General features: G+C 40.2%; 3 protein-coding genes across 3 annotated transcripts; 2 read left to right on the top strand and 1 right to left on the bottom strand.

The window, feature by feature from the left end:
• Positions 1 to 346: 346 nt before the first annotated feature.
• LOC133781879 (auxin-induced protein 15A-like) lies at positions 347 to 946 on the top strand. Its single transcript, XM_062220986.1, has one exon. It carries the CDS (start codon positions 449 to 451, stop codon positions 725 to 727), a length of 279 nt encoding a protein of 92 aa, XP_062076970.1. The 5' UTR covers positions 347 to 448; the 3' UTR covers positions 728 to 946.
• A 20,857-nt stretch (positions 947 to 21,803) lies between these two features.
• Positions 21,804 to 22,274, bottom strand: LOC133781877 (auxin-responsive protein SAUR21-like). Its single transcript, XM_062220985.1, has one exon. It carries the CDS (start codon positions 22,183 to 22,185, stop codon positions 21,889 to 21,891), a length of 297 nt encoding a protein of 98 aa, XP_062076969.1. The 5' UTR covers positions 22,186 to 22,274; the 3' UTR covers positions 21,804 to 21,888.
• Positions 22,275 to 23,537: 1,263 nt separating this feature from the next.
• LOC133781880 (auxin-induced protein 15A-like) lies at positions 23,538 to 24,101 on the top strand. The gene has a single exon (XM_062220987.1). It carries the CDS (start codon positions 23,651 to 23,653, stop codon positions 23,927 to 23,929), a length of 279 nt encoding a protein of 92 aa, XP_062076971.1. The 5' UTR covers positions 23,538 to 23,650; the 3' UTR covers positions 23,930 to 24,101.
• Positions 24,102 to 26,750: the final 2,649 nt, after the last annotated feature.

The following is a 26,750-nucleotide window of genomic DNA, read 5'->3' as shown; positions in this document are numbered from 1 at the left end:
GTTCTGTGATTCTAGTGAAACTTGTACATCCTGCAAGTTACATCTGTACTCTTCTTTTTATTTAATTTTTAAAAATAATATTTGATTTGGCCAAATCAGAAAATGACTGTTGGGCCTGGTGCTGTTCTATTTTCTTTTCAACAAGCTGGATATGAAGGCTTTTGGCCACACAACTATGTGAACATAAAACATAAGCATTGATGAGTAGGATGGCAATAGCACATGTGATTTCTTAAGGACTAGTCCGTTCAATAGACCCCATCTAGATATATCCCATCAAGGGTCTTCTAAGGGTCTTGAAAGTGTATATATACACACAAGATTGGGTTCACTAACACATCACATTTTCACATTCTCAAGTATTCAGCTTTCCTTGCAAACCCTTTGAGATCTCTTTTATTTCTTCACCTTCTCTTCTTTCTTCTTTCCTTTAGAGACAATCACAAGAATGGGTTTTCGATTTCCAAGTGTAGTTCATGCTAAGAAGCTGATCCAGAGACCTTTTTCAAGTTCAAAAGATGTTCCAAAAGGGTATTTGGCTGTTTATGTTGGGGAAAACAGAATGAAGAGATTTGTGATCCCTTTATCATATTTGAACCAGCCATCATTCCAAGACTTGCTCAGTCAAGCTGAAGAAGAATTCGGATTCGATCATCCAATGGGAGCTCTTACAATTCCATGCAGAGAAGATGTCTTCATCGATCTTATTTTTTGCTTGAATGCCTAGTGATTAGCATACACACTCATTATTGACAATCTCTAATAGAAATGATTGTTACAATTTTGTAAGGCAAACAATGCCAATACATGTATATATTTTTCCTTGGGGATCAACAAAAAAGCTGTCCCTGAGATTAAGATAGATGAATACCATTCCAAAACTTTACCTACTTTGAATTTGTTGATCTTGACACTGAATTATTCTCATTTACACTTATATTTTATATGACTAGCTTCAAACTAACCATATTGTTGCAAAATTCTTGCTTCCATTTATAGTTTAGTTTAATCAAAGACTACATGTATGAGGATGAGTAAGAAACTGTCACTCACGAGTGTAAATGGAGTCCAATGAGTTGTTTCTTCGATTAAGCTAGATTTTTTTGCTACAATTACCTTGTAGAAAGAAACTTATCATATAGGAAACATAATAATAACTCCTAGACTCCTAGTCTAACCACGGGAGCCAGGTCAGTTGCCTTTGAAGCACATAACCTAACTTACTTAACAGTCAATGCAGCTAATATCTATAAGAGCCAAGTAGTTCTTAGCAACTTGTTGCCATAAGACAATGTCTTTTTACCATGATTTATCAAAATCCATTGGTCTATTTGGTTAAGTACAAAACATGAGCTGAAACAGCACATTATTCAACTGGAATTAGATCAAGACATAAAAAGAGATAGCAACACTATGCTACATTACTTCTTCGCAAAGGGCCAGCTTAAAATAAATTTTAAAAGTAAATTAGAATATACTATGAAACAAAGTTTATTGTACTTTTTAATTAATTTTTCATAAATTTATATTTAAGATTGTATTAAATTTTTATATTTTTATTTGATTATTTATTTATTAAGAAAATTCAAATTAATAATTTTTTTTTAATTTTCAATGTTTAATGAATGAGAATTATACTTGTACGCCCTGATTTTCCCACGAGGTGATTAGCGAGCTGAGATACGGCCTAATCATGATTACCATGTAGACGTCCCCAAAACCGGAGCTGCCATCGTAAGGTCCTACCTCCTTCGCTCGAGGTAACCTAAGGGTTCGCCAAGATTGCCTAAGGACTGAGTCCGAACTCAGAAGGCCGCAGGTCGGGTGAAGCATCCAGCGCGTGGTACGAGCTGGAATTGGAGGCTACGACCCTTTATAAAGTCAACCATGCAAGGTAAACGTGCATATATCAGACATCACATGTCTGATATATCCCTGACTTCTCAGACACGCAGCGTGAACGTGCGTATTCAGACACCCACGGCTGGGTTGGGCCGTGCGGCCCATTATCCCCTTACCTATTGATTTGACCACACTTATGTGTCAGGTTTAGGAATTAATCATGAATGTCACAGAGTTGACATGATAGGTAAGAAGGTCACGGGATGACCTTCTTACCAACTCCCAGGTGCCTTCTCCTATAAATATGGAGACCTTGGGAGTTAATAGGGGTTGGATTCTCTATTGTAAGAAATACCCTGTAATCAAATATCCAGTATATGGCAATAATACTGACTAGTGGAGTAGAAGGATTTTAACCTTTGAACCACTCTAAAAACGTATTTTGTGTCACCATCTCATTTCCAAGATCATTCATCTGTTTCGGTTCAACATAAGCACTAATCCCTTTCTCTTTTTTTCTTTACCTGTTGGCGAAGAACCGCGTCAACAGTTTGGTGCTTTCATTGAGAGCAACTGCCCATGTTATTACACTGCGGTGGAGATGGAGAATGCTCAGCTGAGGAGCCAGCTAGCAATAGCTAACCAGCAGATCAAGGATGTGCTGGCCCGACTACCCCCTCTCCCAACCGACGCTAACGTCGGAGAGAGGCAAGGTGAGGCTCCTAAGTCTCGCCGGGGTAACCGGTCCAGACATAGCCGCTCGGACAGACTTCCGACAGCCAACTCTACTCCTTCATCACACCATCGAGAGGCAAACTTCAGAGAAATGCCTAGAGCCGAACAACAGCAGTACAGCCGTTCGGTCAGAACATCGACTCCTAGTTCCCAACCATCCTCGAGCGCGCCCAGGAGAGCTCGAGGAAATTCCCGAAGGAGATCCGGGGAGGGCTCGCAGCATCAGCCCGTCCCCCACAGCCCTCCTGCGCCTCGTCCAGATCGCCAGGCGCGGGACCCGCAAGTGGGCAGGGCCGAAAGGCCCCCACCTAACTTAATCCGTCCTGATGGAACCAGGATCGCCTCTCCGGTCAGGCATCCTCCGTCTCCAATCAGATATCCATCTCCTCCTCGGCCCGCACGAGATATTCCAGCCTACGAGAGTAGCAGGAGAAACCCGCCGTCAGCCGGACCTTCCCGACGTAGCAGGGCACCGAGGGAAAGCCCGGATCCTCACCACCAAAGGCGGAATCCAAGCCTATCTAACAGGAGCTACTGGACCGGCAGTCGCCGGAGTGACCTCTCTGGCGGAGACCTGCGTTAGCGTCTAAGTTCGGCACAAAGTCCGCAAGCCACCCAGGGGGGCGACCTGCGAGATCGCCTTAACTCCCATAGAGGGGAGCAGGTAGGAGGAGACAGCCATGCTCGCTCAGGGGGGGCCCTGTCCGAAGTACGTAACGGCGGGAATACCCCAAATAACCTATCTCAAGATAGGAGGGGCAATAACCCACCAAATATGTACAATGGATCCAGAGCTGTTGAACAGCCCCGGAATAACCAGGGACATCAGGACCAAACCCTCGAGCGCTTGGCTCAGATGGAGGAGCTAATGAGGAAGCTCTTATCGGAGAAAGAGAAAGATGAATATGATTCAGGGGACGAGATGGAGATCTTCGCCCCCAGCATAGCAGCAACGACGTACCCACCTGGTTTCCGCATGCCGCACCTGTCAAAGTTCAATGGAGACGGAGATCCGTCGGATCATCTAGGGATGTTCAACACCCTGATGATGGCCCACAACATCGGCCCTGAGCTGAGATGTTTAATCTTTCCTTCCACACTGACCGGACCAGCCAGGCAGTGGTTCAAGCAAGGTAAAAGACAGTCAATCAGCTCCTGGAAAAAATTCTCAGCTGATTTCAAAAGGGCATTCCGAGCCTCCAAGGCTGCCTGCGTCAAGGCCGACTCTCTGGCTAACGTGAGGCAGCAGCCCGGCGAAACTCTGAAGGCTTACCTGAGCAGGTTCGCGAACGTCGCTGCTCGGGCCAGAGACGCGGACGACAGCTCCAAACTCATGGCCATGAGAACAGGAATCCTCGTCGGAGGGGGGCTCTGGAAAGATATACAAATGAAGGGAGTTAGCTCGGTTAACGAATTCCTTAATAGGGCCCAGGAATGGATCAACTTGGAAGAGGCCGAAGCTTCCGCTGCAGGAACCAGCCAGGTCCCTGAGCAGCCCGCTGGAGTGGGGACGGAGGTCGTGGCAGCGACCCAGAACGTCACACAGAACAACCAGCCCAGTGGAGGCAAGAGAAAGGGAAATGGCGAGGGTAGCCAGCACGGCCAAAAGAAGAATAAGTCCATAGACAAGTTCAAGCCCGTCTTCGCGACTTATATAGAGCTCACCCAGTCTAGGGAGAACATCTTCCTAGCTAACTCTACTCGAGTCCCCTGGAAGAGGTCGGAGCCGTTGAAGCACCAAAAGGGGAAGAGAGACACCTCCAAGTTCTGCCGTTTTCATAACGATGTTGGCCACAATACCGACGATTGTAGGCATCTAAAAGATGAGATCGAGACTCTCATCCGAGCCGGCCCCTTGGCTCAATACGCGCGGAACAGGGCTCCAGCAAGTCGACCTGCTCCAGAGGTCCCGGCCAGTCAACCCGGGTCTCGGATAGATCAAGACGTCCCTCCTCCCATGATAGGAGGAGAGATATCCACTATATCTGGAGGTCCGCATATGCCTGGCACGAGCAGGGGCGCCCAGAAGAGATACGTGAACGAACTAAAGGCGCATAACGGAGTAGAGTTCGTCCCGGAGCAGCGTCAGCCCAAGCAGCAGCGAGTGGAGAGACAACCGATTATTTTTACGGAAGAAGATGCAGGTCATGTCCATTTCCCGCACAATGATCCTCTGGTCGTATCAGTTCAGCTCGCTAATCGGAGGGTTAGGAGGGTGCTGATCGACAATGGGAGCTCTGTGAATCTCCTATTCCGGTCCACATTGGAAAAGATGGGTTTAACTGTCGCCGAGCTGAAGGAGACCTCCATGATGTTGTATGGTTTTTCAGGAGAAGGATCAGCAGCAATAGGGACGATCAAGCTGGTGATCACCCTAGGAGAGGGACCTCAGACAGTCTCCAAACTCCTCGAGTTCGTGGTCATCGACTGCTCCGCCGCGTACAACGCAATTTTGGGACGACCCACATTAATAGCATTTGAGGCCGCCACTTCCATTCGCCACCTCGCGATGAAATTCCCTACTTCCACGGGAATATGCACTATCCAGGGCGATCAGCTCGCTACCAGGGAATGCTACAGCATTTCCATGAAGGGAAAATCTAAACCCGGGCAGCTGGCAATGGCCATCCAAGGTGGTGAAGAGGAATCTAAGGAACCCTTAGATGATCCTGAGATTGAAAAACCTCAAAGCACCGAGGGGGAAAATATCGTCTTAAGTGAGGATATTGACCCCCGAATAGGCGAAGACAGATCCGAGCTCCAGGCTATTGAGGAGCTCGAGGAAATGAACATCGATCCGCAGAACCCTTCACAGAAGGTCAAGCTCGGGAAAAATCTCTGTAGCAAGAGGAAGGCGGAGCTGACCAAGTTTCTGCGAAATAACCTGGACGTGTTTGCATGGTCACACGAAGATATGGTGGGAATTAGCCCGAGTGTCATCATGCACACACTTCATCTGGATAAAAGTGTTCCTGCCAAGTCCCAAAAGCAAAGACGATTAGGAACAACCCGGGATGAAGCCCTAGAGGAAGAAGTAGCCCGGCTCAAGAAATGCGGCTTTATCCGTGAAGCCAAATTTCCGATCTGGGTCGCAAACCCCGTGCTGGTCCCGAAGCCCAACGGGAAATGGCGGACCTGCATCAACTTCTCCGACCTGAATAAAGCCTGCCCCAAGGATTGTTTTCTACTGCCAAGGATTGACCAGTTGGTGGACGCCACGGCGGGGCACGAGCTCATGTCCTTTATGGACGCGTACTCAGGCTACAATCAGATCGCCATGAATCCGGCGGACCAGGAACACACCAGCTTCATGACCCCGACTAACGTTTATTGTTACAAGGTCATGCCGTTCGGGCTGAAGAACACCGGAGCTACCTACCAAAGGTTAGTAAACAGAATGTTCGCCAACCAGATCGGAAAAAACATGGAAGTGTACGTTGATGACATGCTAGTCAAGTCAAAGACGGCCGATAACCATGTTTCCGATCTGGAAGAATGTTTCAAGATACTACGGGAGTATGGCATGAGGCTTAATCCACAGAAGTGAACTTTTGGAGTCGCATCAGCGAAATTCCCGGGGTTCATAGTCAATACCCGAGGAATCGAGGCAAACCCCGACAAGATCAGATCATTGCTCGAGCTTCCCTCACCCAGGTCGCGCAAGGATGTCCAAGGCCTGACAGGAAGGGTGGCAGCCCTCAACCGGTTTATTTCGAAGTCCACCAATAAGTGCTTGCCATTCTACAACCTGCTCCGCGGAAATAAGAAGTTCGAATGGACAAGAGAGTGCGAAAGCGCTTTCCTCGACCTGAAGGCACACCTGGCCGAGCCGCCCGTATTATCCAAACCAAAAGCAGGAGAGCCTCTTTTTCTCTACCTAGCTGTCACAGAGGATGCAGCTAGTGCCGTATTAGTCCGGGAAGAAGACCGGGTTCAGAAGCCAGTCTACTACATCAGCAAGAGACTTCTCGGGGCTGAATCCCGGTACCCGTTGATGGAGAAATTGGCATTCTGCCTTATCACGGCCTCGCGAAAGCTTAGGCTGTACTTCCAGTCCCACTCGATACATGTCATGACCGATCAACCTTTAAGGCAGGTTTTGCAAAAACCTGAAGCATCGGGACGTTTGTTAAAGTGGGCAATCGAACTCAGTCAGTTCGAGATTGTGTACACTCCGCGAACTGCTATAAAGAGTCAAGCCCTGGCCGATTTTGTAGGAGAGTGTACAGGATTCTGGGAGGATACTGCAGAAGACTCACCCCAGGTCACCTCGACCCAGGCGTCGTGGAGGATCTTCATTGATGGTTCATCCAACGAGAATGGCTCCGGAGCTGGAATCATTTTGATATCCCCTGAGGGACATAGATTCCACTCGGCGCTGAGATTCGGATTCAAGGCCTCCAACAACGAGGCCGAGTACGAAGCTTTGCTGGTCAGGCTAAGGATAGCTCAGGAGCTGAAGGCGACCTCCGTCCAGTGCTTCAGTGACTCCCAGCTCGTGGTAAACCAGGTTCTGGGTGAATATCAAGCACGGGGACCCAAAATGGCTGCCTACCTAGCGAAGGTAAAAGTTGAGCTGTCCACATTTGAACAAGGCTCGATCGAGCAGATACCTCGGGAGCAGAACGCCAATGCAGACGCTCTTGCCAAGCTCGCCACCTCCGGGGAGACGGAGACCTTGGGGTTAGTGCCAATAGAATTCTTGGAGAAACCAAGTATAGAAGAAGTCAGGACGGAGGTCGAGATGATCGACGCCAGGCTGACCTGGATGACCCCCATCCTTGAGTATCTCATCGGGGGAAAGCTACCTGAAGGACATAATGATGCGCGGCGAGTACTCTATCAAGCTCCCAGGTATACGATGGTAGATGGGGTGTTATACTGACGTGGGCACTCCCTACCTCTCCTACAATGCGTTCTTCCAGGCAAAGCAAAGGCCATCCTGCAGGAGGTGCATGAGGGTTTTTGCGGAGACCACACTAGGGGGCAAAGCCTGGCCTTAAAGGTCCTGAGGCAAGGGTATTACTGGCCAACTCTGTCCAAGGACTCGATCTCATACGTGAAGAAGTGCAACAAGTGCCAGCGATTGGCCACAGTTGCCCGAGCTCCCCCAGTCGAGCTGAAGATGATCTCGTCCCCATGGCCGTTTGCAGTCTGGTGGATCGACCTGGTTGGCGCCCTCCCCACTGGAAAAGGCGGGGTCCATTACGCCGTGGTAGCCATCGACTACTTTACAAAGTGGGCTGAGGCAGAACCTTTGGCAAGGATAACGTCCAAAAAAGTGCTTGACTTCGTGGTTAAGAGCATTATCTATCGATTCGGCCTGCCCAAGAAGATTGTGTCCGACAATGGCACTCAGTTCGACAGCGACCTGTTCACCGAGTTTTGTGAAAGGCACGGAATTGTGAAAAGTTTCTCCTCCGTGGCCTATCCTCAGGCAAATGGCCAGGTCGAGGCTGTCAACAAAACTCTAAAGGCGAGCCTCAAGAAGAGACTAGATGAAGCGAAGGGGGTCGAGCCAGAGCAGCTCCCCCAGGTCTTGTGGGCATACCAGACCTCGCATCGGACTCCTACGGGTCATACTCCTTTCTCCCTGACCTTTGGAAGTGAGGTAGTCCTCCCTGTGGAGATTAAGGTGCTTTCGCATAGGGTCCAGTCTTATGACCAGGACCGCAACCACGAGCTACTTTGCGCTTCCCTTGACTTAGTTGATGAAAGGCGAGAAGATTCGCAACTCCAGCTCGCCCATTATCAGCAGAAGATCACTCGCTATTTCAACTCCAAAGTCAACAAGCGTGCCTTTAGCGTTGGCGACCTGGTTCTAAGGAGAGTCTTCTTAGCCGGTAAGGATCCCAAAGATGGAGTCTTGGGACCGAACTGGGAGGGGCCATATCAAGTCATCGAAGTTATTAAAGAGGGAACTTACAAGTTAGCTCGGCTCGATGGAGGGGCAGTCCCACAAACGTGGAACGCCATCCATTTAAAGAAATATTATCAATGATTCCCTTGTAAGGCCTGAAAGGCCATTTTTCATGTATTAAGCAATGAGAATTAACTCTTCGTTTATATTTGTACATGTTTTTCAAATGTAATCTAAAGTAACCACGAAAGACCCTTTCCCAGTTACTTGGGGGGCATATGGTACCTGGATATAACCAGGTCGCCTTAATGACTTAGAAGTTGATTCATATCGGTTGACCGTTGTTTTTCTTAAAAAACGCGAGATATTGATAGGGATTAACGCGAACTAAGTCCTATCCTGGATTTAACCAGGTCGCCTCAAAACTTAGAAGTTGATTCATATCTATTGATCGTTGTTCTTCCTAAAGAGCTCGAGATATGGATAAAAATTAACGCGAACTAAGTTTTCAAATTAAGTTCCTGGATATAACCAGGTCATAAAACTTAGAAGTTGATTCATATCTATTGATCGTTGTTCTTGCTAAAGAGCTCGAGATATGGACAAAAATTAACGCGAACTAAGTTTTCAAATTAAGTTCCTGGATATAACCAGGTCATAAAACTTAGAAGTTGATTTAGATCTATTGATCGTTGTTCTTCCTAAAGAGCTCGAGATATGGATAAAAATTAACGCGAACTAAGTTTTCAAATTAAGTTCCTAGATATAACCAGGTCATAAAACTTAGAAGTTGATTTAAATCTATTGATCGTTGTTCTTCCTAAAGAGCTCAAGATATTGATAAAAATTAACGCGAACTAAGTTTTCAAATTAAGTTTCTAGATATAACCAGGTCATAAAACTTAGAGGTTAATTCAAATCTATTGATCGCCGTTCTTCCTAAAGAGCACGAGATATTAATAAAGATTAACGCGAACTAAGTTTCTCAAAAATTGTAAATAAAATGCGTAGAGGCAAAGGGGAGTAAATCAATTAAAAATGAAATTGAGTTAAATTGTCTTGAGGTGGAAGTACCTCATGCTAAGGTTACACAAAAAAATTAAATTAAGAATATTGAAGGAAAGGGCACGAGAAAGGAAGGCCCTAAGCTCCGCCAGGTGGCCCCTTGGAGGTCGCCGTCTCGCCCTGCTCAGCTGCGCCGGAGCCTTCCCCGGCCTCAGAGGGCGCTTCTTTATCGAAGCGAGCTTGGAACTTCACCAGCAAGAGCTCCCAGATGTTCGCCGCCAGGAAGGAGAAGTCAGCGTCCGGGTTGTAGGCCCAGCAATGGTAGAACATGTCTTCCATAGCCTTGTCTGAAGTTTCCCGCTTGGCCTCCAGGGCGGCCTTGGCCTCAGCCTTCGCAGTATCTAGGTCTGTCCGCGCGGTGGTGAGGGCGGTCTCGAGCTCTTGAATCTTGGGGCGAGTTTTTTCCAGCTCGGCCTGTGAGGCCGCCAAGGCATCCTTCGCCGTCTGCAGAGAAGTCTGGTGGGTGGCCACGGCTGTCTGGTGCTCGTTCCTCATTTCCTCAAGCTGGCCCTTGGTCCGGGCTATGCTCCGATGAAGGGCAACGGCGCTCTGCGAAAACAGAGAGGCAATTGCCTTAGAAAAATAAAAGAGAAAGGAGAAAGGAAACACTGGGCAAAGCATGATGATAAAAAAACCATAAAAGGTTAAAGTCAGCTTACCGTTAGGGCCATGCCCAGTGAAGACTCCAGCACGCCCACCGGGCTCATGGTTTCGATGGCCCTGAGCTCCTTCTCGTTGAACTTATAGATGTGGCGGACGGCGTAGTTCGCCGACTCATACACTGTCCCTTGGAAGGCCTCTGGAATCTTCTCCAGGTCCTGGGGGTCGACTGGGATGCGCACCTCGGCAGGTGCAATCGCCGAAGCCCCGGACTCCGCCCCTGCGTCCTGGACGAAGGCCGGAGCTCGGGGAGGAGGTGGGAGCATGCTGCTCCCCCCTGCAGCAGGAGGAACAGTTCCCACGACCTGGGCGGCTGGGGGTTGCTCTTTATCCTTTGCAGGAGACTTAGTGGGGGTCCCGATGACATTCTTTGACATCCGGAGCCTCTTCATTCTTGGCCCAGCGGCCCCAACTGAGGGGTTCCCCTCGGCGAACGCACCTCGCAGACTCTCTTCGGGCAGAGACATCTCTTTTGTCAAAACAAAGACATGGTTAGTACAAAAGTTAGCAATCATACAGAAACAAAAACAAAGGGGGAAAAAGAGAAATTCAAGTATATGTATACTAAAGGGAATCCTACCCCCCGAGCTAGAAGAAGAATCTAAGTCAATTACTTCCCGAGTTGGCGCAAGTTCTGGGTCCGAGGCTGATTCAGGACTAGATTCTTCTACATATTGCCTAAGTCCCGGAGCTACGGTACCCCTCCGGAGTGATGGCCATGACCGAAGGTTGGTCCCATACTCCTCAAATAGGATCTACCTAAAGGCTAGGGTGTTATCTACTACTACGGTACCCCTAGGCCGGCTATCTTGATAGTCCAGCATGAGCCGGTCGACACAGTTGAGCAGGGTGGTGTCCAGGTCCGGATCACTTCGGTGACGATGGACAAGCTGTCTAGGATTGAACCTAGCTAGCCGGGGGTCTGCGGTGGCCCTATCTAAGTTCCTAAACAAATAAGGGTTACCTTAGCCAGAAGGACCCGCAGCTTCTCCGGACAGGATCTGCTCCTCGCCCGCTGTCTGGGCGACCTCCAACGCCCGCTTCTTGTTCCCCGCGAGGGGAACCTCGTCCTCCTCATCCTCATCTTCATCCCCCGCGACCTCCTCCACAATGATGGGCCTGGTATCGCGGGCTGAGGGAAGTCCTCGGGGCCTCCTTAAGTTTAGAGTTTGATTTGGGAAGATCAACTTGCAGGCCACCATCGTCTCGTCTGTCACGAGCACGCGGTAATCCTTCTCACTGGGGGGCAAGCCCACCAGTGTCTCGTATTGGGCCCCGAGGGTCACAAATTTCTCTGTCCTCGCAAAGATAGCTGCAGGATTAATCTAAATCAGAAAGGGATACAGGAGGAGCTATATGATACTTAACTTCCGAGCTAAGGTTGAAAAACACTTACGAGAACGATTGAAGTAGCGGAGCTCGCAGTTTCGAAACCCCGTCGACATAAAGAATTGATCCTTGAAGTCGTTGGGGTGGCTGGGCAGCTCGATGACCGCAGCCGTGTTTGGGAACCGGGTTAAGTAATAAAACCTGTCGCCTCGCCCCCGCTGCTCCGGGCTGGCCTTGAGGCAGAAAAAGTACAAAATATCCGCGGGAGTGGGGACCTCCCACTCCTGTTTCAAAAATAAATATCTTAACCCCGCCAACAGTCGATAGGAGTTGGGGGGGAGCTGGAATGGGGCCAACCTCACGTAATTGAGGAAGTCAGTGAAATACTGATCCAACGGGAGGAAGGCCCCCGCCTTAAAATGCTCGTCGCTCTAGGCCGCGAACGACTCGTCGAGCGGCGCGCAGCTCCGCTCGCCTTCCAAGGGAGGTCGGGCAATCACGGATACTCTCCCCAGCCCAATGTTGTGGGAGAGGAATATTTTGTTGACCTTCGCCTAGTCAATAATCTTTGAGACGATCCTCTCTGCCTCGAAGAACGCGTCAGGGGCCACCTCGACCTCCTGTTCCACTGCAGGCTTGAAGTTGGGGATCGGTGATTCTGCCATCACCGCCTTTCCTTTGTCCTATTGGGAGGCCAAGCTACCAACGGTTTTCTTTGGAGCATTCTTTTTAGGTGCCATCTGGTCGCCTGGCGAACAAAAGAAAAGATTTCAGAAAAGGCGACCTAAGCATAAGGAAGAATCAAAAGGAGTATTTTGCACGAGCTGAGGTAAGCACAGCCCGTGGAGAGTGAGACCACGCGGCTCTATGAACACATGCCTGTGCTCCCAACAGATCCCAGATTACTCGAAATTCGTGTGTCAGGAGGGTTAGGATAGAGTTTGCCTTGGGAGGAAAGCTTCAGTAGGCAAGGAAGGTGAAACCGCCTGTGAAGCGTGTCCCCTAAGCTACCCGGTTTTGCACCCAAATCCTGGATATTTTTGAACTAAAATACCAAAAATCCTATCCAGAAATTTTCCCCAAAAAATGCACCCTATAAACCATACTCCTAAACGATTTCCTATAGCAAAAGTATCCTAACCTAAAAGGCTTTCACCCTTCATACCCACAAAAACCAGCAAACCCTTGCATGTGGGTACAGTAAATATTTACCTAAGCTACAGTGAAAAATGATTTCAAAACATGCACAGTCAGGAGACTTACAGAGTGTTTGGCTGAGAAGTGGATGAAGGTATCACCTAGGTTGGAGCTTCGTCGGAGTGGTTGTTTCCAAGGCTTCGAAGGAATCCTTACGCCTGAGCTTCTTGAACGCTGAGAATGGCAGTCGGAAAGAAGAGGGTTTTTCGTCTGAGATGAAGAGAGAAGAAGAAGAAAATTTCTGAAAGATTTCAAATGAAAGGGTGGCCCATGCGTAGGGTGGCCACCCCTTTTATATACGTGAAGGGTCACGTAAGGAGGGCCGTTGGATGGCCCTGATGTGGGATCCAAGGCCCTCCACTCGAAATACGAAACGACGGCTGAGTATAGGCTAGGCCATTAAATGCGGTTCTTGGAAGACGTACCGTCACCAACCACGATGTTCCACATATTAGGCGCCTGCGTAAAATGTGGAATGTGAAGAGTTCCTGGGGAAGCCTAAAAGCCCGTACTATGGCCTTATACGACGTCGTGTACCACGAGCAGGGGCTTGGGGGGCAGATGTACGCCCTGATTTTTCCACGGGCTGATTAGCGAGCTGAGATACCGCCTAATCATGATTACCATGTAGACGTCCCCAAAACCGGAGCTGCCATCGTAAGGTCCTACCTCCTTCGCTCAAGGCAACCTAAGGGTTCGCCAAGATTGCCTAAGGACTGAGTCCAGACTCAGAAGGCCGCAGGTCGGGTGAAGCATCCAGCTCGTGGTACGAGCTGGAATTGGAGGCTACGACCCTTTATAAAGTCAACCAAGCAAGGTAAACGTGCATATCAGACATCACGTGTCTGATATATCCCTGACTTCTCGGACACGCAGCGTGAACGTGCGTATTCAGACACCCACGGCTGGGTTGGGCCGTGCGGCCCATTATCCCCTTACCTATTGATTTGACCACACTTATGTGTCAGGTTTAGGAATTAATCATGAATGTCACAGAGTTGACATGATAGGTAAGAAGGTCACGGGATGACCTTCTTACCAACTCCCAGGTGCCTTCTCCTATAAATATGGAGACCTTGGGAGTTAATAGGGGTTGGATTCTCTATTGTAAGAAATACCCTGTAATCAAATATCCAGTATATGGCAATAATACTGACTAGTGGAGTAGAAGGATTTTAACCTTTGAACCACTCTAAAAACGTATTTTGTGTCACCATCTCATTTCCAAGATCATTCATCTGTTTCGGTTCAACAAAAGCACTAATCCCTTTCTCTTCTTTTCTTAATTACCTGTTGGCGAAGAACCGCGTCAACAATACTACTATCATTATATATAAAAAAAATATTAATTTTAAACCTAGTTTAGGAAATATATGAGGTATAGTTATAAACTTATGAGTGCTTCTATATTTTCTTTCCCACCCAATCTAAATAAATCCCTCATAATTTTTTTAAAAAAAAATTACACACCTTCTAAAAAGATTTAATTCAAAATTGCTCCTTTAGTAAATTAAAAATAAATCCACCTCTGTATATAATTATTACATTGATAATTCCATTTTAGTGTCGTTTTAGTATGTGTTTTTGTGGTAATCTTAAGTCTTTTTGTTTGTTTTGTGCAAGATTACGCTTGTGTTTGTCTTTGTTGTAGGTCGGTGCTATGAATCTTGAGCTAAACGTGAAAAAAGAAGAAATGGTGGGAAAATTGAGTCTTTGGTGGTTGTTCGAGTCAAATTGGCATCAAGGAGGAGTTAGAAGAAGTTTTTGGTGAAGTATTGATGAAGGAAGGACTAAAAATTGTCAAATTTTGAAAAAATAGAATTAGAGTCGCGGCATGGATTGAAGGTTAGGAATGGTGAGAAATTTGTAATTGATGGTTGAGTTGAAGAACTTTGGGAGTGGGTGTTGGATTTTTAGAGAGATTGGGGAGAAATTAGGATGAGAGAATGGGTTAGAGGAGTGAGAATGAGAGAGATTAAGAGAAAAATTTGTAGAGAGAGAAAGTAGTTTTGAATTATGTGAAAAAAAATGAGGGAAAGGTTGGTTTATAGGATGATACGGGGGCGCACTGCGGCCCGTACTTTTCCATGCCACGGCCCGTCTGTTTTTAGTCTGTGCCTTGAACCCAAGCGCCACGACACTCCAATGTCTAGGGGTGCACGACAGGCGGGTTGGGCAGGTTTTTGGCGATTTGTGCAGTTTGAGAAAAATGCAACTCATAACTGCCCAACAAGTGTGCGATTTCGGCAGTTTTTTTATGAGCAGATTTATGCGCTTTTATGGGTGGGTTGGGTTGATTTAAATGTCAAAATTATCAACTTATGATATTTAAAAAAACAAAAAATTGTAGACTTTAAAGTTCAAACTTATACCATATTTACTCATCAATGTCATCATGAATAAAAATTTGATAAAATATTAGAGCTTCTCAAACTTGAATCTAAAACATTACAAAAAAATATATAATAATTAGTATAATAATTATCTAAATTATACAAATTATAAATGATGTTGAACTCATCAATCCACATATTAATAATTTAAACAGTTTGAGTTTTGTTATGTTTTCACTAATATTAAACCATCAATACAAGTAACATTATTTCTTTTTCATCCATTTTTCCTAAACAAGTTTTTATATACAATTCCGAAGTTACCACCATTAATCTCGTAGCAACGAAAAATTTTATTAAAAAAAAGCTAAATCTTTGGACTACCATAAATATATATATGTATAAATATAGTGAATACAACGATTCATATCCCAAAATCTAATATATTCATCAAACATATTAAAAGGGTCACAAACTTTACAAGCTAAAGGGAATACATCACTTTGAACTGTCCTAGGATTTTTTGGATGAAAAGCATACCTACTTAGCCACAAAGCGATGCTTGCTGCCAACTCTACAAGATCCCTACCATCTTCTTTATGAAAGTGTCTTACCCAATCAGGAAGGTCAAACTGCTTCTTATTATTTTTTAGAGATTCAACAGACACCTTCAAGGAAGACATCAGACATTTCTCTTCATCTGATAATGGGGCAATGATAGAAGCAGTACCACAGATGGGCAAGAAAAGAAGTGCGTAAACGTCCTCCAACATTATAGAAAACTCCCCCCAGTTCGTTAAAAAAGTATGGGCCGTGGGGCACCAACGCGATATCAATTGATTTAAGCTAGGAATATCGCGGTACACTTTGAGGCCAGAAGATAACCACATGGAAGATAAAATCTTAACTGATTTCAAAACAGCATAAAAGCGTGTGGAAATAGAAGCATTCCACTCCTTCCACTTAACAAATAACCCTGGACGGGCTCGATATTCAACGTCTAATTCATCCCCCAAGAAACGACGATGTAATGGAGTATCATTATTAGGCATTATGCGATCATTTGTTGAATCTGGATAAAGGTAAACTCCATCTCCTTCGCGGATATGAGGAAACGTTTTATTCCGAAGAGATTCGCATGAGGATTATGAAAATAACATATTTTTCTGGCTATTATGACAAGAGGAAACTTTCTTTTTACAACCCATGAAGCTGACAAACACACACACAAGAGAAGGCAAATAGAGAAACTCTTAACAACAGCATGAAAATAGCAAAGGAGCGACATGCATAAATTACACAAGTTGAAACAATCCACAAATTGTCCCACAAAAAAAAAATAATGGAGAACATAAGACATTTTCAAGCTTGGATACATACCCAGGTAATAATAATATGTAGAAGCAATATTTAAATCTTGCATAACACATATACATACGAGATACATGACATACAATACTTACATATGAGCATCTATATATAAGTTAGATTTGTCCATACTCATCATTCTAACTATGAAAAATCGCATCATTTAGGTATTGATTGTTTTTCGTTAAATATATATATCATATTATTACACATCTGACTATATATATATATATAACATTATCATTGAAGAGCCTATATACCTATCACATATGTTGCATAAAATAAATATGTGTGCACCTAATATAATATAAGTGTACAGACGATTAAAAAAAACAACATTACAAAAGTTTCCACATACATGCATATACACACATACAACAAGTATATACAATATGCATATGCACTTGAGAGTAAATGGTACCTGAGTTTTGTTTTTTTTTTAAAAAAAAAAAAAGAGACCAGAGAGTGGCCTATGAGAGAAAAGTAAGAACAAGAAGCATGATGTTTTTATCGAAAAAGGGGCTAAGAAAGTAGATTTATAATAGGAAGGCTAGAATTTCTTTAGGAGCAAGAAAATGTGATTTTTTTTAGCTTGTATATAAATATACAACTTATGTAGATATTAAAAAAATACTGTATTTTAATTTTTTTTACATATGCACAACCATATAAAATTATATAAATATATATATATTATAAATATGTTTGAAAAAGAATTCACCATCTATACGTGTATATATGTATAGTGTACTTATATATAGATTTTTTTTTTAGTTACTTAACTTGTTTTTGAAAATTAAAATGTTAAATATATATATATATAAAGTAAAAGTGATTATTTTTTTAGCATATATACGTGTGTGTGTGTATATATATAGTCTACGTATATATAGATTTTTTTTGTTAGTTACGTAACTTCTTTTTGAAAATTAAAATGTTATATGTATAGATTTTTTTTTCTTCAGATACTAATATTAACTTGTTCAGATAATTAATGTTCTCCAACTGTACACATGTTCACGTGTTAATTAATTTGATCTTATCTTAATATTTAACTTCTATTATATCATGCTTTAGTTAGTCTGGCTCTGGTACATAGAAGTCTGGCTCTAGATGCAGTTAATGGTACATAAACAATATATATATATATATTACATTTTTTTTTTAAAATCAGCCTTCTTTCAGTATATATACATATATATTATTTATATATAGCTTGCATAGTTTGAAGATATTTCTATGTTAGTATCACATATTTGAATAGATTTATACTTTTTTGGACCATGTGTTTTTTCCTATTACCTGTTTGGACCATGTGTTTTGACAAATTACTTTTTGGACCCTATATTTTGTAAAATGGTTAAATAGAACCCTAAACCCGATTTTGGTCAATGTTTTCTCAACTAAAATCACAAATAATTTACCAAACTAACAATTTAGAACAAAAATAAAATCATTCTGCTTAAAAACTATGTTGTTATATTCAATTTTTTCTTCATCAAAATTGAGTTTAGGGTTCTATTTTAACTGTTTTACAAAACATAGGGTCCAAAAAGTAATTTGTCAAAACACAGGGTCCAAACAAGTAATGGGAAAAAACACAGGGTCCAAAAAATTATAAACCCTATTTGAATTTTAAAAAAATATCCAAATACTAGTGTTTTGAACATACCTCTATTTTAGTATCATATATTTGAATTTTAAAAAAAAAGTATTCAAATAATCACATTTTGAAGATAATTATATATCATATGTTTAAATTTAAAAAGTATTCAAATACTCATATTTTGAAAATGATTCATATATATATATATATGGTCCACTTACCTATACGTATATATGTGTATACTAATAAATATATATATATACGTACGTTGAAATATATTTGAAAAAAAAAGAGTTGCAAGCTATATATACATATAGTATGCTCACGTACATGCATGTACTCATTCAACCTATGTATATATATAAAAAAGGCACCTTGCTTACATATTATATATATATATGTATATATATTTCTTAAAAAAAATAAATAAAAGGCAACCTACTAAATACATTCCTAAATAAGAAGTACGCTGCTTATATATGCATAAAAAAAAAACAACACAGCCAGCCAAATATTTTGGTTGCATGCTTGTCTATGTATATTGAAGTATCGATTACTATAGTATTTTAAATTATTGTTAATTGGAAAAATGAGGAAATGAAAATCATAACAACATAGTTATATTATTTGAAGAAAAAAAAAGGAACTACAGTCCTTGTTACAAGTAGCTAAACACCATTCCTTTTGCCAAAACACAAATTCCCTTCTTTAAAGCCAAATAGACCCAGTCTACTTCAAAATATGGTACTAAGTAGGAGTGGGTTGGATCGATCTTAAAAAAAAACAAAGGGAAATAGGAAAACAAACAAAGCTAAGAAAAAGCTAGGTTCTGCAAATCTCTCTAACATGCTTGGAGAGAATATCCTGAAGGTCTTCAATGAGTACTTCTCCACGTCTCTACATCTACAAACTTGTTGCGCCAGTTAGCAGCATCATTCTGATAGATGGTAACAAAGGAACACAAGTATTTCACACGGCCTTTAAAAATAGCCAGCTCTTTCTTGGTAGTCAAAAGTTCAGCTAGCATCTCATATTAGGGTCATGGTATGTACGTCTTTTCTTTGGAGGAATGAGAATAGTGACCCCATTAGTTGGTTGATTTTTCTCTGGAGAAAAAGAAGAAGACATAACAAAAAAAAAAGAGGAAAAAGGGAAATAATTTGGAGAGCACTGTTGTGGGAACGAACAAAAAAAATACAAGGATATTGTTATGAGCGTGCTATTATATGTAGATATTTAAAGCATGGAAAAAGTGTGCATGACTGCTAAGTTATGATTACAAATCTATAACAGAGGTGAACAACCTAAGAAAATAGGTGGAGCATGCTTGGAGTACTAATTTGTCTTTTGTTAAATATATATATAAATAAATGAACAAAATCTAAAAAGGCACACATTATTATTTTATTCATAAATATTAAAAGAGCATATGCTCATTACAAAGGAGCCTACTAAAAGTTTGTCAGAAACTTATCATAAACATAGTACTCATGCAAGGGTTATAAGCTACGTAGCCATGTGTGCCTCCAAGCAGAACAAAACCTTCAAGGGTGAGGAGGACCAACACCCTAAGAAGACGAAGGAAAATCTAATCCTATCATGGGTACTTCAAACATGTTAATAGGAGAATACTTAGAAGGGCTAGGAGTCACGAGTGAGACAGGATGCTTCACATCAAGGTAATGACGGAACCATACTTGAACCTCATTCTTTAAAAATTCTACGTCCTTATTAAATTGAGAGCGAAGAAGCCCTATCTCCCTATCATATTCTGCGTGGATGCATCTCAGTTCAGAATCTTTCCTAGAAAGTGTAGCATAAGCTTGGAGAAGCTCGGTTTTAAGAGAAACCATTCGAAAGGACATTTATTCAAAGCGATCATCGAAATCATCAAGCTGTCGACAATGGTTACGGCATTCAGACTCCCTAACACGAGTAGCATCATTAGTGTTTGTTAGAGAACGTTCTAAGGAATGGACACGCCTACGCAAGTCATTGATGTAAGATAAGGCATTAGAAGGAAGATCCTTCAAGTCATGAGTGAATTCAAGGTTTGAAATTTGAGAAGGACTACTTCCCGAGGACATGACCACAACAAGAATTGGGAAATGCTTGAAAGATGTGATTCAAGACTAATACAATGTCCTATTTATAGGCAATTTTTTTTAGGGACATCTAGCAAGGTATAAGTGATGAGACACTCGGCAAACAGGAGCTATCAAGAAGAGTCTTTGCATGTGTAAAAATGCTGCGAGTATTTTCACACATGCAAGGGGGCTAATGTTGAAGAATAAAATAATAGATAGGGTTAAAAAGGGAATTGTGCAATAATGAGAATGCCCATGATACATAGCTTTCATTACAAGAATGCCATGAAGGAAGCTTACAAACAAGCTTTGGTAGAGAACACGTGTGGCATGTTAACCTTCTCTTGCAAGCTACGTGTTGCATTCTAGCATTTTCTTGCAAGTTACATTTTAGTTTCTCTAGCAAGCAGCCCTGGCCTATAAAAGGACGGCCAACAGAAGCAACGAAGGACATAAAGGAAGGAAGATAAGATCCACACTTATCATTAGCATGCCTCTCCATAAACTAGCTCTTCTTAGCCTAAGCCAACATTTCTCAAACAGACTAGGTTGATCATCATAACCTATATCACGCCTTCTCACCCTAACCCATATAGATATATTTCCAACCTTGCACAAGCCTGACTACAAACTCTATTGCCGATATATTTCCAATCTTGCATAATCTAGCTACCAAAATGTATATATATATAGACATTTTCCAACCTTGCATAACCTAGCTTGCTACAAATTCATATATGTTTCTAACCTTGCATAATCCAGCTTGCTACAAAATTACTACAAGCTAGCTATATTCAGCAAAATAAACATCCTAAGATACAAAAATCAATTTATACCACAAATATCTCTAAGCTCTTTAAGCGATAAAAATGATGGACTATGCTTCTTTTGTTGTAATCTTCTATCAATAATAAGAAGACAATTCTTGCTACTGTGGATGTAGGCAATAATCATACATATATTGCTGAACCACGTAAATGTGTGTTGTTTATTTATTATTATTTTTTTATTTATTCATCCTGAGCACATATCATCGATAATTTATTATATTGTTTATATTATTATTAAATGTTCAACTAGAACCCTTGAACACATATATAATTTTATTTATCACATTTTATCATACAATTTTATTTTTCTCTCTTTATTTTAGCTCATATTATTTCATCTCCTCACTTTCTCTGTAGTCATTTAGAAATGTGATATTATTTGAAATTATAATTGTTAATGTTATTTTATTTTGTAAATATCACATCTTAATGAATACTAAAACCAAATATAGTATCGTACAAAAATAATATAATACAATGCAATCTAATATAATAAAGTATAATACAATAAAGTTTGTTATAAATTCTATCACTAAGACACCTTGTTCACTCTTCAATATATTTGAAAGGCGTATCAGGGTTCTGAAAGGGCTCTATGATAAACAAAAAATAACATTTAAATTTTGCAGAACTCTGTATCAGGAAAACTAGTAACACTTGTTCACTTCGTCAATATAAACAATTATAAGTATAGTTACTTGATTTGTTTTATAATATTCTGTTAGTCTTCGCAACAACAGATATTATTTGATAGAAAATGGCAGTAAGCAAAACATAATGAAGTAAGTATGAGATAGACATAAATCTTTCCAAAGATCCCAGTTTAATTTTTAATGAAAGGAGAACAAGTAGACTCAAATGAGCAATTGCTATATACAAATTTGGCAAGTATAGTAAAAAAGTATCCTTTATAGGGTCAAAGTATAGGATCTACAAAATTGTTTATGCTAAACTATATTAGTTCTATGATTTACAATCAATTCAACTGGGAAGTGAGATCAATGAAGATATCATCTCTGCAGGGAATTGTGAGTCCGCCCATCGGATGATCATATCCGAATTCTTCTTCAGCCATGTTTAGCAATTCTTGAAATGCAGGCTCGTTTAGGTAGGAAAGAGGTACTACATAACGCTTCTTTTGCTCCTCTCCAACATACACTGCAAAGTAGCCTTTTGGAATGGTTTTGCAGCTCAAAGCAGCTTCTTTGATGCCTGAAAGTGATCTTGGGAGAGCCTTCTTACCCTTAACAAAACCATGCAATCCAAATGCCATGCTGATCTTCCTATGTATTTTATTGAGAGAGGAAGTTTTGAGTTCACAACAATATTTTGTTGCAGAGAAAGTGAGGACTTAGATGACTTAGCTATGTGGTTCTGCACCCTTTATAAATACATGAATGGACTCTTGTTATGAGTAGTAACTTGTTGTGTGGGGTTCTTTCAGAGACAAGCATATGAAATGTCTCGTGAGTTTGGCTTCAATTGTGATTTATATGGCCATTATTTGTTTGAGAAAAACATGTTGGGACTCCACGGTTTTATTTATGTTGTGTTGTTATCACTACTTGATAAGAAAAAGACTTGTAACTTCTAGGCACTGAAAAAAGAACAAGAGAAAATTCATATAGATAAGAATAATCAAAACATTGAAGAGACCTGTTTAAAAAGAAAAAAAGAACTGAGAAGAAATAAAAATAGTTTTGCTGAAACAAAACTATTTAATTTCAATTATAGCACGACCTGGTTAAAATCCTAAAATGCAAACCCAATGAGAAAAAGTTCAAAAGAGTGCAATATTTTACAAGAACCCCACTTGTAATTTAAATAAAATTTAATTACTACAGAAAGACTTTTTTTCATTAGAAAACAAGGTTGAAACTTATGTGGCCATCTTTTTATTTCTTATGTTTTCTGTTGAAGAAAAAGTTGCACTATATAACTCAATTTGTATCTTCTAGACAGTACCCTGCAAAGAAGAGAAAGGCTATAAATATAATACAAATAGTAATCTTCTTTTTCAGCATCAGGTTATTGGGCAATGACAGCAGAGTTGATAATGACAAGTTTTTTAATGCAGAAACCAGCAGTCAGTGGAGAATCATATCATGAAGATTAGAAACCAAACGTTACGTTGCATATTTTGAATCGAAATATGTGGCCCCTTGCAGTAGGGGACATGTCTTGGACATTTTATTACACAATTTGTGTTCAGAATTGGTTGAAATATCTATGCATTAGATAGAGAGTTCAATCATAACAACAGAAATAATGAACAAAAATGTACCTCAGCATGTTCTGTGATTCTAGTGAAGCTTGTACATCCTGCAAGTTTCATCTGTACTCTTTTTTTATTTAATTTTTAAAAATAATATTTGAGTTGGCCAAATCAGAAAATGACTGTTGGGCCTGGTGTTGTTCTGTTCTCTTTTCAACAAGCTGGATATGAAGGCTTTTGGCCACACAACTATGTGAACATAAAACATAAGCATTGATGAGTAGGATGGCAATAGCACATGTGATTTCTTAAGGACTAGTCCGTTCAATAGACCCCATCTAGATATATCCCATCAAGGGTCTTTTAAGGGTCTTGAAAGTGTATATATACACACAAGATTGGGTTCACCAACACATCACATTTTCACATTCTCAAGTATTCAGCTTTCCTTGCAAACCCTTTGTGATCTCTTTTATTTCTTCACCTTCTCTTCTTTCTTCTTCCTTTAGAGACAATCACAAGAATGGGTTTTCGATTTCCAAGTGTAGTTCATGCTAAGAAGCTGATCCAGAGACCTTTTTCAAGTTCAAAAGATGTTCCAAAAGGGTATTTGGCTGTTTATGTTGGGGAAAACAGAATGAAGAGATTTGTGATCCCTTTATCATATTTGAACCAGCCATCATTCCAAGACTTGCTCAGTCAAGCTGAAGAAGAATTCGGATTCGATCATCCTATGGGAGCTCTTACAATTCCATGCAGAGAAGATGCCTTCATCGATCTTATTTCTCGCTTGAATGCCTAGTGATTAGCATACACACTCATTATTGACAATCTCTAATAGAAATGATTGTTACAATTTTGTAAGGCAAACAATGCCAATACATGTATATACTTTTCCTTGGGGATCAACAAAAAAGCTGTCCCTGAGATTAAGATAGATGAATACCATTCCAAAACTTTACCTACTTTGAATTTGATGATCTTGACACTGAATTATTCTCATTTACACTTATATTTTATATGACTAGCTTCAAACTAACCAAATTGTTGCAAAATTCTTGCTTCCATTTATAGTTTAGTTTAATCAAAGACTACATGTATGAGGATGAGTAAGAAACTATCACTCATGAGTGTAAATGGAGTCCAATGAGTTGTTTCTTCGATTAAGCTAGATTTTTTGGCTACAATTACCTTGTAGAAAGAAACTTATCATATAGGAAACATAATAATAACTCCTAGACTCCTAGTCTAATCCACGGGAGTCAGGTCAGTTGCCTTTGAAGCACATAACCAAACTTACTTAACTGTCAATGCAGCTAATATCTATAAGAGCCAAGTAGTTCTTAACAACTTGTTGCCATAAGACAATGTCTTTTTACTATGATTTATCAAAATCCATTGGTCTATTTGGTTAAGTACTAAACATGAGCTGAAGCAGCACATTATTCAACTGGAATTAGATCAAGACATAAAAAGAGATAGCATCACTATGCTACATTACTTCTTCGCAAAGGGCCAGCTTAAAATAAATTTATAAAAGTAAATTAGAATATACTATGAAACAAAGTTTATTGTACTTTTTAATTAATTTTTCATAAATTTATATTTAAGATTGTATTAAATTTTTATATTTTTATTTGATTATTTATTTATATGTTTAATAAATGAGACTTATACTACTATCATTATATATAAAAATAATTAATTTTAAACCTAGTTTAGGAAATATACGAGGTATAGTTATAAATAAATATGATTTCTTATGAGTGCTTCTATATTTTCTTTTCCCACTCTACCAAAATAAATCCCTCATAATTACACACCTTCTAAAAAGATTTAATACAAAATTGCTCCTTTAGTAAATTAAATATAAATCCACCTCTATATATAATTATTACATCAAAAAATAAAAATATTTTTGACATTCTTAATTAAAAATTAATTATTTCAATAATAAAAATCCTAATAACAATTTTAAATTATATTTTTATCTCAAAATTAGAATAAATAAAAAAATTATATTATTAAAACCAAAATAATTAGTAAAATCAATTGTAAAATAACAATATTAATTTTTTATACATGTAAAAATTATAATATTATTTCTCAAAAATAAAAATGATAAATTAATTAATTTATAAGTAATATATTATATACTGGGTGAGACTATTGTCACCCCAACTTTTATCTCCCCACTCTTCTTTATTATAATTATTACCAGGTATATATGTTAGAATATTTATTTATTTGGTATATAAAATCAATTTGTTACAACTAATTGATTTAATATATTAAAGTCAATATTTAATTTATTGACAAAATATTCTAATTAATGGTCAACATTATTTGTTACCTGATTTTGTTGTTACCCGATTTTTCATATCTGAACTGATTGAGAAAATATCTTAATCTGTGGTAGAGACTCTGATGGTAGGTCTCACTATATAAATATAGAGTACCAGTCCCCAAGCTCACTGCTCATTCTGACTTTCAGTAACTCCATCTAAAGAGTTAGTGAGAGCTTGGAAGCCCGTGTACTCGTTCTAATTTATGTTTCTTTTCTTTTGTAGATCTAAAGGTAGATCGAGGTTATCAATTGCAATGGTTGGAGGTATACAATATTCGATCCTCTCTTTTTGTATATGTTTATTCTATATATTAATTTTGCCTACATGTATATATAGGATTGTATATAGGATTGTTCATATGCCTATATTCATTTTATTCTAACATTTAGTATCAGTCGCCATAATCATCTCTGTCTTGCTAGTTTTTTTGCATATATATATATATATATATCTTTATTTGCTCCTTTATATTCATATTCATATATCCATATATATATATATATTCGGTTTTGGTTGGCCGTACACATAACAACATTTCTTTTTGGTCTTTTGATTGTGTTTTTTCTTGCCTTTGTTGTTACGTCTAGGATGTTTTTCTTTTTCATTCCTAACATTTTTGGGCATCACAACTTATGGTCATATACACGTGTATATATATATGTAAATACATTGTTTTTTTTTTTTGCCAATCGTGCAGTTCGTTCAAATAGGCTTGCCTCAGATTTGTTTTTCAATATCATTAGAGATTCTTTTCCTCATGTTTCATTTGATTTTCTTATGATTTTAAGAATGAAAAACATATTTTAGACCCTGAAAACAAGCTTTGAAACCTTAAGCACCGGTTAAGTCCGAAAAACAATTTTGATATTAAAGTTCATTTTTTTGTTGTTTTTTAATCAATCTAAAGCCATCAATCTCTTTATCTATTCCTTTCCATGAATTCTGGGCTTTGAAACTGGTATTTTGGTCGTTGGAATGCAATTTTATGACCGGGTTTTGAACCGGGTCCGTTAGACCCACACGCAGAAAACGGTTCATTTTCGACCCAGCTGAAGGAAGAAGACGGGGGAAACGACATGTCGTTTTCCCCCTGCTGCAGAAAAACGACTCGTCGTTTGACGGGTCATACGACGATTCTAAGGGGACAACGACATGTCGTTTTCCCCGTGGTAGATTTAAAAGAAAAATTGAAGAAAATTTCAAAAAATTACATTTTTTGTTTATTTTGGGATTTTATTATTTTATTGATTTTAATGCTTATTTAGACAATAAATT

The sequence above is a fragment of the Humulus lupulus genome, chromosome 6 (genome assembly GCF_963169125.1).
Source record: "Humulus lupulus chromosome 6, drHumLupu1.1, whole genome shotgun sequence".
In the NCBI taxonomy this organism is placed as follows: domain Eukaryota; kingdom Viridiplantae; phylum Streptophyta; class Magnoliopsida; order Rosales; family Cannabaceae; genus Humulus; species Humulus lupulus.
This window is presented reverse-complemented; position numbering and strand designations above follow the sequence as displayed.